This window comes from Leopardus geoffroyi, chromosome C1 (assembly GCF_018350155.1).
Source record: "Leopardus geoffroyi isolate Oge1 chromosome C1, O.geoffroyi_Oge1_pat1.0, whole genome shotgun sequence".
NCBI classification, from domain to species: Eukaryota; Metazoa; Chordata; class Mammalia; order Carnivora; family Felidae; genus Leopardus; species Leopardus geoffroyi.
Genome location: NC_059328.1, coordinates 104,749,793 through 104,766,886, shown reverse-complemented (window position 1 = coordinate 104,766,886; position 17,094 = coordinate 104,749,793). Strand labels below are relative to the sequence as shown.

General features: G+C 40.9%; 1 protein-coding gene and 1 long non-coding RNA gene across 2 annotated transcripts in view; one reads left to right on the top strand and one right to left on the bottom strand.

Moving 5' to 3' along the window:
* Positions 1 to 340: 340 nt before the first annotated feature.
* FCGR1A (Fc gamma receptor Ia) overlaps positions 341 to 17,094 on the bottom strand; it is a 29,525-nt gene continuing 12,771 nt past the window's right edge. The window contains 7 exon segments of the mRNA XM_045478964.1: positions 341 to 566; positions 569 to 771; positions 1,767 to 2,051; positions 3,229 to 3,480; positions 8,165 to 8,419; positions 9,157 to 9,177; positions 9,582 to 9,643. Of these exon segments, the coding sequence (XP_045334920.1) occupies positions 489 to 566; positions 569 to 771; positions 1,767 to 2,051; positions 3,229 to 3,480; positions 8,165 to 8,419; positions 9,157 to 9,177; positions 9,582 to 9,612 (1,125 nt within the window). The 5' untranslated portion in view covers positions 9,613 to 9,643 and the 3' untranslated portion in view covers positions 341 to 488.
* Positions 3,386 to 4,188, top strand: LOC123598619. The gene is made up of 2 exons (XR_006712727.1): positions 3,386 to 3,502; positions 3,881 to 4,188. It is a non-coding gene; the product is annotated as an uncharacterized LOC123598619 (long non-coding RNA).

Below are 17,094 nucleotides of genomic sequence, written 5' to 3'. Positions count from 1 at the left end.
TATGCTGACTCCAGGGAGGTGTGAGCGCTCCTGCCATAGTCTCTCAGGAGCCATCTGTGAGTTATATTCCCTTCTTTGAGATCTATGCCCTTTTCTCTTCCTGAGATCCATTCTCTTTTTTTCTGCCTCCTTCTCCCTCTCATTCTGTCTTTCTCTGTCTTAATCTCTTGTATACATGTACACACCTTTTCACCCTGTCCCTAGAAATATATTATTGCTCAAACCAGCTAGTAGGATAAGCAGGTTAGACTGCATTTGCAAGTTTTTCAAGATTTCTTTAGAGTAGGCTTCACCTCAATCATCCCTGATTACCCAGATTCCAAGTTAATCTCCACTGAAGTCCATTCATTTGTTTGCTTTATTTGAGTGAGTCAGATTATCATGGGACTCACAGTTCAGTGTCTAAAGTTCCGGCTGTTTGTGCCCCAGTGCTTGCCCGGATAAGAAGAGGGAGGGGCTGTCTAAACCCGTGGGCACCCACTGGGCCGCTACTGCTGCCCTCCCTCTAGGGACTTGTGGTGTATCCTTTCTTGCGGCTGTTCTGGTTCCTGACATTTCAGCTCTAAATGTCTTCTAAGTATCTATCTTCTTGAAGGTAGGAAGTTACATTTTTCTTAGGACCAGAGCCCAAAGAGATTTCTAAATTCCACTGTTTCTGTTTTTGCAGTTCCTTATGTATAATCATACAGAGAATGGTGTCCACCAAAAATACCATTCCCACTGCCAGATAGAAAAGGACGTGAAACCAAACAGGAGTTGGTGTCTGGAGGCCTGAAAAAGAAAATGACAAAGAGAAGAAATGCTACTTAGAACCCAGAGGAATCTGGCTGAGAGTTCTGCTTGGGGGAGAAAGCTAGCTGACACCTGATATGCCTGTCCCCAGTGGAGGACTGGTCATTTCAGGGGGCAGAGAGGTGCTCTACCTGGGTTATGTGGTGTAACAGACCGTGGGCAGCCTCCTCATTACAGCTTAACTGCTAGGGCCCTGTCAGTGGACTTCCTAGTTTCTGACATAAATGCTATTTCTATGCCATTTAATGCTTGAAATAAATTTGGGTTGAAGATAAACTTTTTTCCCCAGAGTCTTTGTTTTGGAGCTCACAGTTTCTGCACCCCAGCCAGATAGAGACACTTGGGCAAGTATTATGTGCAATCCACAAAATCCCCATCTCTCCGATTTACTGTGTGAGTTCCTGGAAATAAGAATTGCACCCCAGTGTCTTCATATCCCCATACCATGACAATAGATGGGAAGAACTCAATATATTGCTGATCAGACTTTTGGGGTTGAGGGCAGGAATGAGGGGGAAGGAAGGAGAGAGGAGAGAAAATAGAAAATAAAGAAGGAAAGAAGGAAATAAGTGAAGAAAGGAAAGGAAAGGAAATGAAGTTTATGAGAATAGGGAAGTTATGAATCAAGAGTGGAGGGGTGCCTGGGTGGCTCAATCAGTTAAGTGTCCAACTTTGGCTCAGGGCATGATCTCACAGTCTGTGAGTTCGAGCCCCACCTCAGGCTCTGTGCTGACAGCTCAGAGCCTGGAGTCTGCTTCGGATTCTGTGTCTTCCTCTCTCTCTGCCTGTCCCCTGCTCAAACTCTGTCTCTCAAAAATAAACAAACATTAAAAAGAGAGAGAGAGAGAGTGGAAAGGCCTGTTCATGGATTTTTCTTGAGTGGGCCATGAAATCCCCTTAAACAGACCTCAGCCCCAAAGGAGAAAAGGGCACATCTTCCTCTGTGCCTGGAAATTCCCCTTATTCTCACTCACCAAGCACTTGAAGTTCCAACTCAGGGCTGCGCTTGACAATACTGCCATCTTCTGTGGTAGCCTCACACCAGTATAGCCCTGAATCTTCTCTTTTAGCAGTTAGTATCTGGTATCCAGAGGATGTGTTCCTGCTCATCAGGGTCTTGCTGCCCGTGTAGAAGGAGAAGTAAAGTTGCAAACCAGGTCTCTGTAGGAGCAACTTTGTTTCACAGCTCAGGTTGACCAGATGCCCCTCCAGGAGTGGTAATGACAAGGATGCTTTTAGCACTGGGGCCAGAAATAGCTCTAAAGAAAAAGTTGATGAGGACAGGGTTGCCTGCTTCAGTGTCAAGGTTCTTTTTACAGAAGATATACCCCCTTCCTTCTCGGGAACCCTGCTCCTGGAGAATGCATCCATGGACAATTTGTCTCACTTCCAGCAGAAAGGCATTCTTGGGGCTTCCTCATAGATATACTTACAGTTACCAGCTTCCTCATTTCCTACTGGGGAGAATACCTTCACACGGTCCATGCTTCCCTGAATAGCCATGTTACTGATTATATGACCGTGCCCTTTTGGTAATGGTTGCCCAGGAGTGGACACTGACCCCCACACTAGCCAGTTCAGTGACTCGTTGCTTGTGTTACTGCCTCAAAAGATAATCTGGGAAAATCCTCTCTTTCCCATAGGAATGAATTATTTTTCAGACAGAAAACAGTTGCTAGTAGTTAAGTGTACTAACATGAAAGAGTTACCATGAAGGCCATGTGCAAGCTGGAACAGAGGAAACTGCTTAGTTAGCAGATAGATGTTCAGAGAGAAGTAAAACCAGAGAGGCTTCAATGCCCCTGCCAGATAGAAAATGTAATCAAGTCCTAATGTCTTCATGGCTTCCATTTCTTTTTTTTTTTTTTTTAATGTTCATTTGTTTTTGACAGAGAGACAGAGCATGAGCAGGGGAGGGGCAGAGAGACAGGGGGACACAGAATCCGAAGGAGGCTCCAGGCTCTAAGCTGTCAGCACAGAGCCGGACGTGGGGCTCGAACTCACAGACCGTGAGATCATGACCTGAGCTGAAGTCGGACGCTCACCCGACTGAGCCACCCAGGCGCCCCATTCATGGCTTCCATTTCTATGGAGATTTTATGAGATTGCTTTGAGTTATTTTCTAATAACTCTCCCACCCACCTGGAGTGAGTCTCTATTCCTTGCACCTGAAACAAAATTGATGAAATAGATCCTTACTATGCCCTGGCCTTCACTTTAGCTCCTGGGATTACGGATGGGGCGCTGTGGTTTACTGGAAAGAGCAACACACAGACCTAGGAGACTTCGGTTCTGGTCCCGGCCCAGCCACTGGTCATTGCATGGCCTTCAGCGAGGCAGTTGCCTCTCTGGAACTTAGTCTCTTCACTCACAAACTGAAGTGATGATTTATGATGGCCCTTAAAACTACAGCTCTATGACTATTCAGACACATACCTTTCACAGTGATAGAGACTCCTGGTGATGTGTAGCGATGCCTTCCCATGCCTGAGCAGTGATAGATGCCATTGTGACTCAGGCTGGTTTTCAGAATGGTGAATTCAGAATTCTGAGGAGAAAACTTAAAGGCCTTGTCATTTTGGTAGAAAACCACATTGTATACCAGCTTATTCTTCCATCCATGACACCTTAAGGTCAGAGGTTCCCCTTCTGTGAAGACTCTGCTTTGGACCTGGAGTAGTAGCCAATCTGGAAAGTGTAGACCCAAAATGTATGTATACAGTGGCAGAGGTACAAGGAGGCTTTGTTATCTTTTTCTCTTTATAACATTCCAACCTTGTAACTCTGTTGAATTTGAGGCCTGTTGCCCATTCCTCAACTATCTTTAGCTTTGCTGGGAAGAAAAGTCTTTTCCAGCAGTTGTGCACACAGCCCCTTTTATATTCCCTTTCCAGATTTCATAAGTTGGTTGGGACAAAAATAACTTACTCTATGTGGTAAGCAGAATTCTAAGATGAGTCTTAGGATGAGTCACACTCTTGTGTAACTCCCTTGAGTGTGGATAGAACCTGTGACTTTCAACAGAACATAACAAAGGTTGTGGGGAGTCTCTTCCACGATGACGTTGCATTTTATGACTCTGTCTTAGCTGACTGGACCGAGAAGGTCTCCCACTGGCCTTAAAGAAGTGAGCTGCCATGTTGGGAGAGGGCCATAAGGGCAGGGGCCTGCCTCCAGAGCTGAGATCGGCCTCCACCTGACAGCCAGCAAAAAGATGGGGACATCATGTCTACCACATAAGGAACTGAATTCTGCCAATGACCATGTGAGCTTGGAAGAGTTGCAGGAAGGAACACACCCCAGTCAATACCCTGACTGCAGCCTCTGCAGACCACCCAACCAAGCTGTGCTGGGAGCCCTGACCCATGGAAAGATAATAAATGTATGCTGTTTTAAGCTGCTGTGTTTGCGGTAATTTGTTACATAGCAATGAAAAACTAATACACTCCAAGTCCTGAGCAAGTTATTAATGGGATCCCAGGTGCTAAGACAAACACACAGAACAGCAAACATATCCAGATGAATATATGCTTCTAAATTGATAGAGGACACATACATCTGTGCAGATCAGTGATGGAGCTGATAAAAACAAGCCCCACATCCAAGGAGCCTTCCCTTGTGATGCACACCTCTACACACAACTAAAGATGCTTCCTTTTTCTTTCCCTGGGGTAGGTGGTGTGGCTAAATGAGGATGAGGTTCTTAGAGGACAAAAGAGAAGAGACAGTAGTGCTTTTTCCCCCTCCAGAACTTACCTAGGAATGAAAGGCAGACACTCCAGTGCTATATGTAGCATGTTTTTATAGTTTTGGATGCTGCCACAGGGTTTCTAAATATAATCAATACTCTTCCCTCCCTTATTCCCGTTCCCGGCAAAATGGTGCTCAAAGACTATACTGCCCAAACACACCGACCCTTTTGCTTTATACATCCACAGATTTTCATATACCTCCATCAGAAACTGTCAAAAATACTAGTAATGATATAAAATATCCGAATGACACAATTAATAGAGTTGACTTTGTGGATTTATATAGAATGCTATAGCTTAGAGAAAATTCGTGTACTTTCCAAACACACATGCAACAGGTGCAAGCATGGACCACATATTAGGCCACAAGCAACTTTCAACAAATACTAAAGACCTGACATCATATTTAACATAAATTCTAACCAAAATGCCATAAAGTTAGAAAACGATAACAGAAGCCACCCTCCTAAAACACTTGTAAATAATTCGTAAAGAAAAAGAAAAAAGAATACACGCATACTAATGAAAATTGAAAATATTTAGCCTTAAATGATCATGGGAATATTATATATCAAAATTTGTAGGATGCAGCTTTTGGCAGACATTACCAATTTCCTACTCAGAAGACATTCTCTCCATCCTCATCGCCTTGGAGCAGGTTGGGGACACTCATTCTAAGCCATATAATTAGGATGTAGGTCCTCGGCCAGCTGTATTTTTGTGATCTCACACACAGATTTAAATGAAGTGACTGCGAGCTAGGGTGACTGCAGTTGAATCCTCCACTGCTGATTAACTGTGGCAAAACATTTTTTTAATGTTTATTTATTTTTGAGAAAGAGGGACAGAGAGGGCACGAGTGGGGGAGGGGCAGAGAGAGGGAGACAGAGAATCCCAAGCAGGCTCCACACTGCCAGCTGGAACCCACAAACCATAAGGTCCAGACCTGAGCCGAAATTAAGAGCCGGATGCTTAACCGACTGAGCCACCCAGGTGCCCCTGTGGCAAAACATTTTTAAATAGGGTGTAGTGAGCACCAACCCAAAACCCTGATGTATTGTACTACAGGAAATGTAAGAACTTTTTTCACTGAAAAAAGAAAACAACATAGATAGTGAAAGGACAAGCCATAGAGTGGAAGATATTTGCAACACTTGAAAAAGGATTCATATCCAAAATACAGAGCTCCTACAAGTCCATAAGGAAAGACAACAATAAGGAAAAACTGGCAAAAAACCTTGACAGGTACTTTACAAAAGAGGACATCCAAACAGGCAATAAACATGAAGAATGCTCAGTATCATGAGTCATTAGTTTTAACGCAAATTAAAACTATGTGGTAACTGCTGCACATGCAACAGAATGGCTAAAATACACTGAATGTTGATGAGGAGGAGGAGCAACCAGAACTCTCATGCACTGGTGGGGGTGTAATATGCTATAACCACTTTTGAATACTAAAGCTGAATGAATATATGCACATTTTGTGACCTAGCAATTCCACATATGTGTACATATGTGCACCAAAAAACATGCATAAAAATGTTCACAGTGAAGGCATCTGGCTGGTTCAGTCAGTGGAGCGTGCAACTCTTGACCTCAGGGTTGTACGTTTGAGCCTCATGTTGATGTAGAGATTACTTAAAAAAATAAATAAATTCTTTACTCCAAAAATGCCCACAGTGGTGCTATTTATAAGAAGCCCAAACTGGAAACAACCCAAGAATGCATCAATAGCATGAATTAATATGGAATATTGAATAGTAATGAGAACAAATGAACTGCAACTTTACAACATGTATGAATCTCACAATGAACATGAGAAAAAGCAGCCAAACACAAGAGTACATACCCTACCATATCGTTTTCATTTATACGAAGAAGTTAAAGGACAGGCGAAAACCTATGGTGTTAGAAGTCATCATTGGGGGTAGTGACTAGAAATGGGCAAGAGGGGGGTCTTGGGGCACCTGGGTGGCTCAGTAGGTTAGGCGACCAACTTCAGCTCAGGTCATGATCTCACAGCTCCTGAGTTTGAGCTCCGCATCGGGCTCTGTGCTGACAGCTCAGAGCCTGGAGCCTGCTTCAGATTCTGTGTCTCCCTCTCTCTGACCCTCCCCCGTTCATGCGCTGTCTCTGTCTCAAAAATAAATAAACATTTAAAAAAATTTTAAAGAAATGGGCAAGAGGGAGTTTCTATGATTTTGGAAATGTTCTATTGTTCTGTGTGCTGTTTATTTGGTGAAAAGTCACTGAGGCATACACTTAAGGTTTGTTGTATGTGTGTTACACTTCAATAAAATTTACATTAAAATGTAAGAGATCCATAATATAATAATATATAATACAATGTTAAAAATGTAAAAGCTATTATTCTCAAGAAGTCACCAATGCTGGGGTTTCTGGAGTCTGTGCAGAGGTAAAGAAAAATGGCCTCTTCCCAGCCCTGCTTCATTTTTTGTCACTTGAATCACAAAACACCACTGCTTCTGCTTGAACTACACACAAAGTCTCTTGCTAAAACAGTTCTGTCGGCTTGCCTCACACCTGTAGCCTGGGATCTGATTCCCAGAGTCCAAAGAGACTCATGAGGAACACCTAGCATTTCCTCTCACATTCCCAGTATTTTAAAACACATTTCCTCCAAAGGCAACCTAGTCCACATTAATCTAATTCTGCCCCCAGCATAAAGTTTTACATTATCAATTACACTGAAGTTTTACCTTAATGGTTTTGATTAACGAAAAAACACATTTGAATGATCTGTATTGACAATGAAACATTTTGCCCTAGAGAGTATTGCGGTTTCCATTTCTTAACAAATAGAAACCTTTTACAGATTTAAGTGGGTAGTGGGGTTTTTTTCCCCCTTCTTCTATCCATCGTTGTTTAAAATGCTTCAAGTCTCACAGTAATTTCATGCCCAGAATATTATCTTACAGATATTCTATGAAATGTGTCCCAGACTATATGTATAGAGATGTGTATTGCAACATTGCTTGTAAAAACAAAAAACTGGAAACACAGAAGTTTAGTAAAAGGGAGAATGGCTAAATCAGTTACAGCACAGCCATACTGGCAGACATTTGAAAGTTCGTGGCAGATTTCTGTTGATTTAAACAGACCTCCAAGGTATTTTAAGTGATGAAAGCAAGTGATAGGACAGTATATAGAGTAGTCTACCAACCACTTTTTTTTTTTTAAGTTTATATATATTAACAGTTTTGTTTCTACAGAAGGTGACTGTGGGAATAGGAGTTTGGGATGGGAAAGAGACTTCACTGTTCATCCTTGTTCATTTCTCTGAATTCTTATTTACTATGTGCAGGCATAACTTTTTCAACAAAGTTACATAATTTTAAATAATAAAACCTTACAGTCTAGGTTTTACTGGAGACACCCTGCTCACAGCTGTCCCAGTTGGTGTGCTGTTGGGGCACAGTTTAAGGACCCTAATGTGATTTTCTGAGTGTCTTGACTTAATTTCACCTGGTAGGCGCATAGACCTGAGACTCATACATACTCCAATAAATCAAACACATACATGTGGCATCCAGAAAGAAGAAAACACAAAGGAAGACCTTGTGATTTCCAGCTCTCCTGCTCCATGCCATACTTACCTCTGTGGATTTCCAGCCGTACTGGGTCACTTGGCACTGAGAGACCTGTCTGGCACCTGTATTCACCAGTGTCACTGACACTGGCAGCAGCGATTCTATATCTGGGGGTCAAGGTCTGAAAGGCTGTGCCATTGAGAAACCACCGTGTAGAGCTGTTCCCAGGCAAATGGGGTCCCTCACACCATAAGGTTATGTTTTCCTCTTGAAATACACTGACCCATGGAGGCTGCAAGGTGATCACTGCCTTTGTAAGGTCTGCTTGGGGATAAACAACAACAACAAACAAGTGGAACAAAAGGAAAGTCTGAACAATTGGTAAGGTTTTATGGATAGCACAAGGACAAAATATGTATTTAGATGAGATGGAAAAATAAGCAAGTGGGATCCTATAAAAGCCAGCCATTGCAAGTGTCCAGACCCCATGCAGAGAGCTCTGTTCATGTTATTAAATCTGCATCTGGCTGTTGGAGATTTGGGGTTCCTGAGAAATAAATGACTAATTTACTAGTAAACTAAGGCAAGCTGATTGGGGCTGGTTCTCTTATACTCTGGGCTATACTGTCTCTGAGGGTTAATCTCAGGCCTTAATTAGCATCTGCATCAGAAACCAAGGCTCAAACTCCTCATTTCAAAGCCATTGGTACCTGTTTGGTTCTCTCTGAGAAGAAACCAAGCACTCAGCTTTTTCCTAAAAGGGACTGGTTTGGGAAAAACCCAGCAGAGCTACTTCTATGTTTTTGCAATTCTGGCCTTTTCCTGTTATTATGTACACACGTAGGCAATTCAGTTCAGAGGTCAAAGCTTTTGCAGAAAATCGTAGAAACCTTAAAACCCAGCATTTTATCAAAATCATACCCTAAATATAGGGGATTTTACATAATTTGTAATTCCCTCTTCTTTCTATCCTCTCCTGATACTCTCTTCTTCAGGATAACAAAACCCATGTGCAGGGATGTGGCAGAGGAAGAGAAACTGAGTTTAAGATTACTCACCCGCTTGCGCACCAGCTGGAACTGTAAGAGACCAAAGAACAGGGACATAAATTGGTCAGCGGGAGATGACAAGGAAGGGAGAATCAAGGAGACAAAACTAACGTAGACTCTGAGGGGCCAGGTTAAGTCTCTTGAGTCTTTCTCTATTCCCTTTCCCCAAATCAGGTGCTAGTGGCGTTGAACAGCCTATAGATGGTTATTAATGAGGCTTTATTTTGACATGATGCTTCCAGGCCTAATGTTACCTCAAAGTCTCTCTTCCCTTCCTTTTGATATAATAAGCATGAATAAACCATGGAAGCACAAATACGGTTGTCCCCATACTTATGAGTTCTAGCCTATGATACCAAAGGAAGACAAAAAGTCTTGAGTCCCCAAAGCCAGAGCCAGTACCCTTCTAGCTATCCCCTGTAAGCCCAACTTACCCCAAAGAAGCAGAGCTGTCAAGAGCCACATGTTATTTCCAAGCTGATGGGAACAGTGAAGTCTGTAACATGCAAGACATTGAAGAGTTTCTGCTGGAGGCTCTAAAGCCAAGATTAGAAAAGAGGAAGGAAACTGCTTCTTCTGACCACTTTCGTCACACTCCTTTTCTGGGAAATACATCCTTAATTCTTGAGTCATTCTCTCCTTGTTCTCAAACTTCTTAGCCTATCTCCCTTAGTTTGAAACTCTGGGTTTGGGGTTTATGAAACTCTCGGAATTCAAGGGAAAGACTAAAGTTTTTATTTATTGATATTCTATTTTGATATTTTATTTATTGATATTCTATTCTGACTGTATTCTCCCTTTACTAATTATTTGAGTCTAAAATATGGCAAATCCTCATTTCTATTTTTATAAATCTTTATTTATTTTTGAGAGAGAGAGAGAGAGAGACAGAGTGCGAGCAGGGGAGGGTCAGAGAGAGAGGGAGACACAGAATCCCAAGCAGGCTCCAGGCTCTGAGCTGTCAGCACAGAGCCCAATGCGGGGCCCAAACTCAAGAACCATGAGATCATGACCTGAGCCAAAGTCAGATGCTCAACCGACTGAGCCATCCAGGCACCCCAGCAAACCCTCATTTCTAAAATTGCTCCAAAGACTGGCCAGTGCCTCTAAAACTTTATCATTTGAATCCAGATTATTCTATATCGACCTGTATGTGACCCGTGATGAGTAACTCATTTATAAGAGCTCCCCTACTACAATCCAGCCTCTATTCCTCTGGGAATACGTGCAGGATCAATGTCCCATTTTTATTTTTTTAAAGCCACTCCCTGAGAGACATTATGAATTTGGAGTGTTTATCTTGGCTACATCAAAGAAAATTAACTGTTTAATGTAAATGCTGTAGAGAAGAAAAATAACTCACATACATGAATGCAAATGTCCCTAACAGGGGAGCTTCAGAGTATGGGGAGAAGCTCTATGCTATCAAAATGAGTTGGTTCCTAAGGCAGAGTTGTTTAGATATAGAGGGATTTTTAGGTATTCTATTCAGAAAGAAAGAAAACTAAACAGAAACTAGAATGCGTCCAATGAGTGCAAACACGGACTTGGGTAGCAATCTCACCAACAGAGAATTAAAATGATGACAAATAATGCTGTAGATTCAATTACTGGCCCCAATTTCTCCCCCTTCCTCAATCAGCACTGCCTCCACAGCCCCATGAGAGGCTAAGGATATTTCTTTGACCTTTGACTTTGGCTCATCCACATGACTTTCGGTGCCTAATGAAATGTGGATAGAAACAGCATTGTGCTCATTCTGAAACCCCGTGCTTCTGTGATTGTCACAACGAGAACACATTCTGACTAGCCAGCTATGTTGTGAGGCAGAGCTGTCCTGGCCATCATAGCCTGAAGTAAAGTTGCCCAAACTGGCCTGCAAACTTTGAAAAATAAAGGCATACTATTATTTGCCACTGATTTTTTGAGATTATTATAGAGCAATAGCTGACTGACACAATTAAAAGCAAGGAAGAAAGGTCTAGGAAGGACTCAGGGGGTCCCAGTTCACTGAAACTTACATCCAAAGCCTATATTCATAATTATTACACTATTTTATCTCCAGTTTTCCACTGTGTAGATGTTTCATAATTTCACCACCTCTCTTAATGGGCATGGAGGTTTTTTCCAATGTTTTACTGTTATCACCAGCACTGCAATGAATAGTCTAGTACCTATCTTTTATTATTTTCAGAGGACACATTCCTAGAACCAACATTGCTCAGTCCAAAGAAAAGTACATTTTTTTCTTCAGATAGATGTTGTCTGATTATCTGCTATCATTATCATCATCATTGCATATATTTATAGACTGTTTATTATGTGCCAGCCAAATATGCTTGCTATATCTTTTCTTATTTAGCCCTCACAATAAACTATGAGTAGACACTCTCGTCTCCATTTTGCAAGTGAGGAAACTAGGGGTACCTGGGTGGCTCTGTCAGTTAAGCCTCTGACTCTGGCTCAGGTCCTGATCTCACAGCTCATGAGCCAAAGTCCCATGTTGGGCTCTGTGCTGACAACTCAGAGCCTGGAGCCGGCTTCAGATTCTGTGTCTCTCTTTCTGTTCCTCCTCTACTCACACGGTCTCTTTATCAAAATATATCTCAAAATAAATAAACATTTTTTTAATGAGGAAACTAATCAAATTCTTTTGTGTCTTTTTTATAGATATTCATATGATCTTCTAATGTTTATTTCTTCCTTTCTGATCCTTATATGGTTATGTTTCCATAGGATTTGAGTATATATATATTTTTCAGGAAATAATGCTTTATTTCTTAGTTTGCTAAATCACAAATGGATGTTAAATTTTATTGAATGCTTTTACTCTATAAATTGAGATAATGTGCTTTTTCTCCTTAAATTTGCTAATGTGGCTAATTATATTTATAGATTTACTATTGTTTTTTTTTTTAATTTTTTTTTTCAATGTTTATTTATTTTTGGGACAGAGAGAGACAGAGCATGAACGGGGTAGGGGCAGAGAGAGAGGGAGACACAGAATCGGAAACAGGCTCCAGGCTCTGAGCCATCAGCCCAGAGCCTGACGCGGGGCTCGAACTCCCGGACCGCGAGATCGTGACCTGGCTGAAGTCGGACGCTTAACCGACTGCGCCACCCAGGCGCCCCTAGATTTACTATTGTTAAAAAATACTCTTATATTCCTGGAATGCCTGGGTGGCTCAGTTGGTTGAGCTTCTGACTTTGGCTCAGGTCATAATCTCATGGCTGGTGGGTTTGAGCCCCCTGTCAGGCTCTGTGCCGACAGCTTGGAGCCTGGAGCCTGCCTTGAATTCTGTGTCTCCCTCTCTCTCTGCCCCACCACCCACTTGCACTCTGTCTCTGTCTCTCAAAAATAAATAAACGTTAAAAAAATACTCTTACATTCCTGAGTAAATCTAATTTCAGCATGATTTATTCTATATTTTTAGATATTAATGAATTTGGTTGCCAGTGATTTGTACTTGAGATTTCTGCATTTACATTCATCATAAATTGCACCAGAAGTTTGTCAACACTATTAGTCTTTTCAAAGAACCAACTTGAGATTTTGTAAATTTACTTATTGTATCTTGATTTTTCTATTTTAATTATTTTTCATTTGTTTATTTATTTATTTATTTATTTTTGAGAGAGAGAGAGAGAGAGAGCGCGCATGTGCATGTGTGCGCAAGTGGGAGCAGGGGAGTAACAGAGAGAGAGAATCTCAAGCAGGCCCCATGCCCAGTATGGAGCCAACACAGGGCTTGGCTCAGTCTCAAGGCTGTGAGATCATGACCTGAGCTGAAACCAAGAGGCAGGCTTAACTGACTGAGCCACCCAGGCACCCCTGCTCTTATCTTTATCCTCTTTCTCCTCCTTTCTTTGGGTTTATTTTGTCCTTTTACTAATTTTAAGTCTCATGCTAAAGCTATTAATTTCAGCCTTCACTTTTTTTATAATTTATTTTTTAATTTTACATCCAAGTTAGTTAGCATATAGTGCAACAATGATTTTAGGAGCAGATTCCTTAATGCCCCTTACCCATTTAGCCCATCCCCCCTTCCCACAACCCCTCCAGTAACCCTCTGTTTGTTCTTTATATTTAAGAGTCTCTTATGTTTTAGTCCCCCTCCCTGTGTTTATATTATTTTTGTTTCCCTTACCTTATGTTCATCTGTTTTGTTTCTTAAAGTCCTTATATGAGTGAAGCCATATGATATTTGTCTTTCTCTAATTTTGCTTAGCATAATACCCTCTAGTTCCATCCATGTAGTTGCAAAAGACAAGATTTCATTCTTTTTGACTGCCAAAATATATATACCACATTGTATATATATACCACATCTTCTTTATCCATTCATCCATCGATGGACATTTGGGCTCTTTCCATACTTTGGCTGTTGTTGATAGTGCTGCTACAAACATTGGGGTGGATGCGTCCCTTTGAAACAGTATACCTGCATCCCTTGGATAAATACCTAGTAGTGCAATTGCTGGGTTGTAGGGTAGTTCTGTTTTTAACTTTTTGAGGAACCTCCATACTGTTTTCCAGAGTGGCTGCACCAGTTTGCATTCCCACCAGCAGTGCAAAAGAGATCCTATTTCTCTACATCCTCGCCAACATCTGTTGTTGCATGAACTATTCATTTTAGCCATTCTGACAGGTGTGAGGTGGTATCTCAGTGTGGTTTTATTTTTTTTATTTTTTTATTTTTTATTTTTTATTTTTTTCAACGTTTATTCATTTTTGGGACAGAGAGAGACAGAGCATGAACGGGGGAGGGGCAGAGAGAGAGGGAGACATAGAATCGGAAACAGGCTCCAGGCTCTGAGCCATCAGCCCAGAGTCCGATGCGGGGCTCGAACTCACGGACCGCGAGATCGTGACCTGGCTGAAGTCGGACGCCCAACCGACTGCGCCACCCAGGCGCCCCTCAGTGTGGTTTTAATTTGTATTTCCCTGATGATGAGTGATGTGGAGAATTTTTTCATGGGTCAGTTGGCCATCTAGATGTCTTCTTTGGAGAAATGTCTATTCATGTCTTTTGCCCATTTCTTCACTGGATTATTTGTTTTCTGGGTGTTGAGTTTGATAAGTTCTTTATAGATGTTGGATGCTAACCCTTTATCTGATATGTCATTTGCAAATATCTTCTCCCATTCTGTCGGTTGCCTTTTAGTTTTGCTGATTGTTTCCTTTGCTGTGCAGAAGCTTTTATTTTGATGAGGTCCCAATAGTTCATTTTTGCTTTCGTTTCCCTTGCCTCTGGAGACATGTTGAGTAAGAAGCTGTTGCAGCTGAGGTCAAAGAGATTTTTGCCTGCTTTCTCCTCTAGGATTTTGATGGCTTCCTGTCTTACATTTAGGTCTTTCATCCATTTTGAGTTTGTTTTTGTGTATGGTATAAGAAAGTGGTCCAGGTTCATTTTTCTGCACGTCTCTGTCCAGTTTCCCAACACCATTTGCTGAAGAGACTATCTTTATTTCATTGGATATTCTTTCCTGCTTTGTCAAAGATTAGTTGGCCATACATTTTTGGGTCCATTTGTGGGTTCTCTACTCTGTTCCATTGATCTGAGTGTCTGTTTTTGTGCCAGTACCATACTGTCTTGATGATTACAACTTTGTAATACAGCTTGAAGTCCGGGATTGTGATGCCTCCAGCTTTGGTTTTCTTTTTAAGATTGCTTTGGCTATTCAGGGTCTTTTCTGGTTCCACGAAAATTTTAGGGTTGTTTGTTCTAGCTCTGTGAAGAATGCTGGAGTTAGTTTGATAGGGATTGCTAGCCTCACACTTAATATAAAAGTGTAAGAGTTTCTTTTTATTGTAATTACCTATTTTTGCTGCATTTCATAAGTTTGGACTCATGATATTTTCATTACCAATTACTGATAAATTTTAAAATTTCCTTGACTTTTTATATGGAGTTTTTTCTTCTATATGCCGTTTTTCTTTTTCCATTTCCCTCTTCTCATGGTTTAGAATTTTTACATGCTATTTCTATTCTTTACTGATCTTTACTGATCCTAAAAGTATATCATGCATATTTTATATAAGAAATTATAAAGATCATCACCAGGATGAAAACTTAAAGAAAAATCCTTTCACCAACTTCATGCTCTAGGCAGTAGCAAAAACATATTACCAAAACTCATTGTTATGGAATTCTAATGTATAGAACGTTTCCTATAGAAGCTTCCTATAGGAGCTTCCTATAGGAGCTTTATTGTGTCACTTTTTCCCTCAGACTATTTCAACTTAATGCAAATCTAAGATGTTATCTGCATACTATCAAAACTTTCAACATTCTATGCAAAAGAAATGACCTCCTTAATGACAACAGAATCCAGAATTTCTCAGAACTTTACTATTGGTGATACTATTGGTGGTGGTGATTCCTTAATATTCTGAGGAATTAGTGATGAATGACGGTGATATTTTCCTTGCAGTAACCTATGAGAGGAGACAGACTGGAGTAGTGGTAAGGAATTACAAGTGAAATTGATGTCTGAAGATCATTTTATGATGCAATACTACTTCAGTTATGCTTTGAGCCAGAGCAAATTTATGTTTCATTTTGGTAGCTCTATTGCTGGAGGCTCTCTGTGGTCTATGGGTCAAGTAAGGCAAGAATTTCCCTCCTACACAGGACATGAGGGGTGAATGGCATAATTTCAGTTGTTCTATCAATCTCTCTATCTCCTAAGAGAACAATCCTCCTTTCCTGATTCCCAATCCATATACTTAATTGTGTCTGATGTCTCTGGAGACTACTTTCCACCTAAATATTGAGACTACAATCCTAAAGCCAGCTAGATATAGATATAGATACCTATATATAGATCTATCTATCTATATAGATAGGTAGATATCTATAGATATAGATATATATAGATATAGATACATAGATATATATCTATAGACAAATATATAGATAGATATCTATACAGATATAGATATATATTTGGGGGATATCATTTTTGAAGCAGGAAATGAGATGACCATTCAAATAGGAAAGAATGGTAATGACCATTCCCAGATTCAACATTAAATCATGGACAGACCTGTTATATGGGCTTTGTCATGGTCAGGAGTGCCAGAAATTAGGTTTCTTGGGTCCTCTCAGTCTAATATATTCTTACAGTTGGAAAGGATCCCAGGATTATCCTGCTGTAGGGTCATCACCAAAAGCATCTCTAGGATAAAAACCAGTGGAGAATTTTTCTGTTGCTTGCCTGAAATCCTAAGTCGATCCTATACTTTTATAGTCATTTGACAGCAAAACCACTTTCTTGTACTGATTCAGCTTCTGTTTATTTAAATCTTTACTCCTGTCACTTGTAGGCACTTGATGGAACAAGTGCTATGACATGGGGAAGCTGTAGGTAGGTGGGAAAGGGGGTCCTATATAGTTGGTTAGGAGGGCATATTTGGCTTTCTCTGGTTGGTCTCATTGGAAGCATGAACAAAAACTAGGGAAGCTGTCTTATTAATCAAATCTCACAATTGGGGCCAATTGTTACCGGGGTTATTGTTTGACTTCTTGAACTGTTTGCTGGAGACAACATTTTGACTTTCTACAACTATGACTTGTAGACTGACTATGACTTGTAGGTTGACTTCCTGGGCTAGTTAGTATAAATAACAGATTGGTCTCCAGGGCTGGCTGCTGCAGATTGTGGCTCAGAATTCTATTTTTATATATGGTCTGGCCATTGTCCCACTTACATATTCAGTCTCTCATCTAGCATTTACTATAATCATACCTTTCTTCCCATCACTTTCCTGAAACTGCTCTTGTCAAGGCTGCCAAAAATTAATTTTGCTAAACCCAATGGTCAACTCTGACCCTCATTTAATCTAATCTATCAACATTTTACAGTTGATCCTTTCCTCTTCCTGGAAACATTTTCTTCCCTTGGCGAGGGAAAAAAAGAAATTCTGAAATGAAATAAAAATAG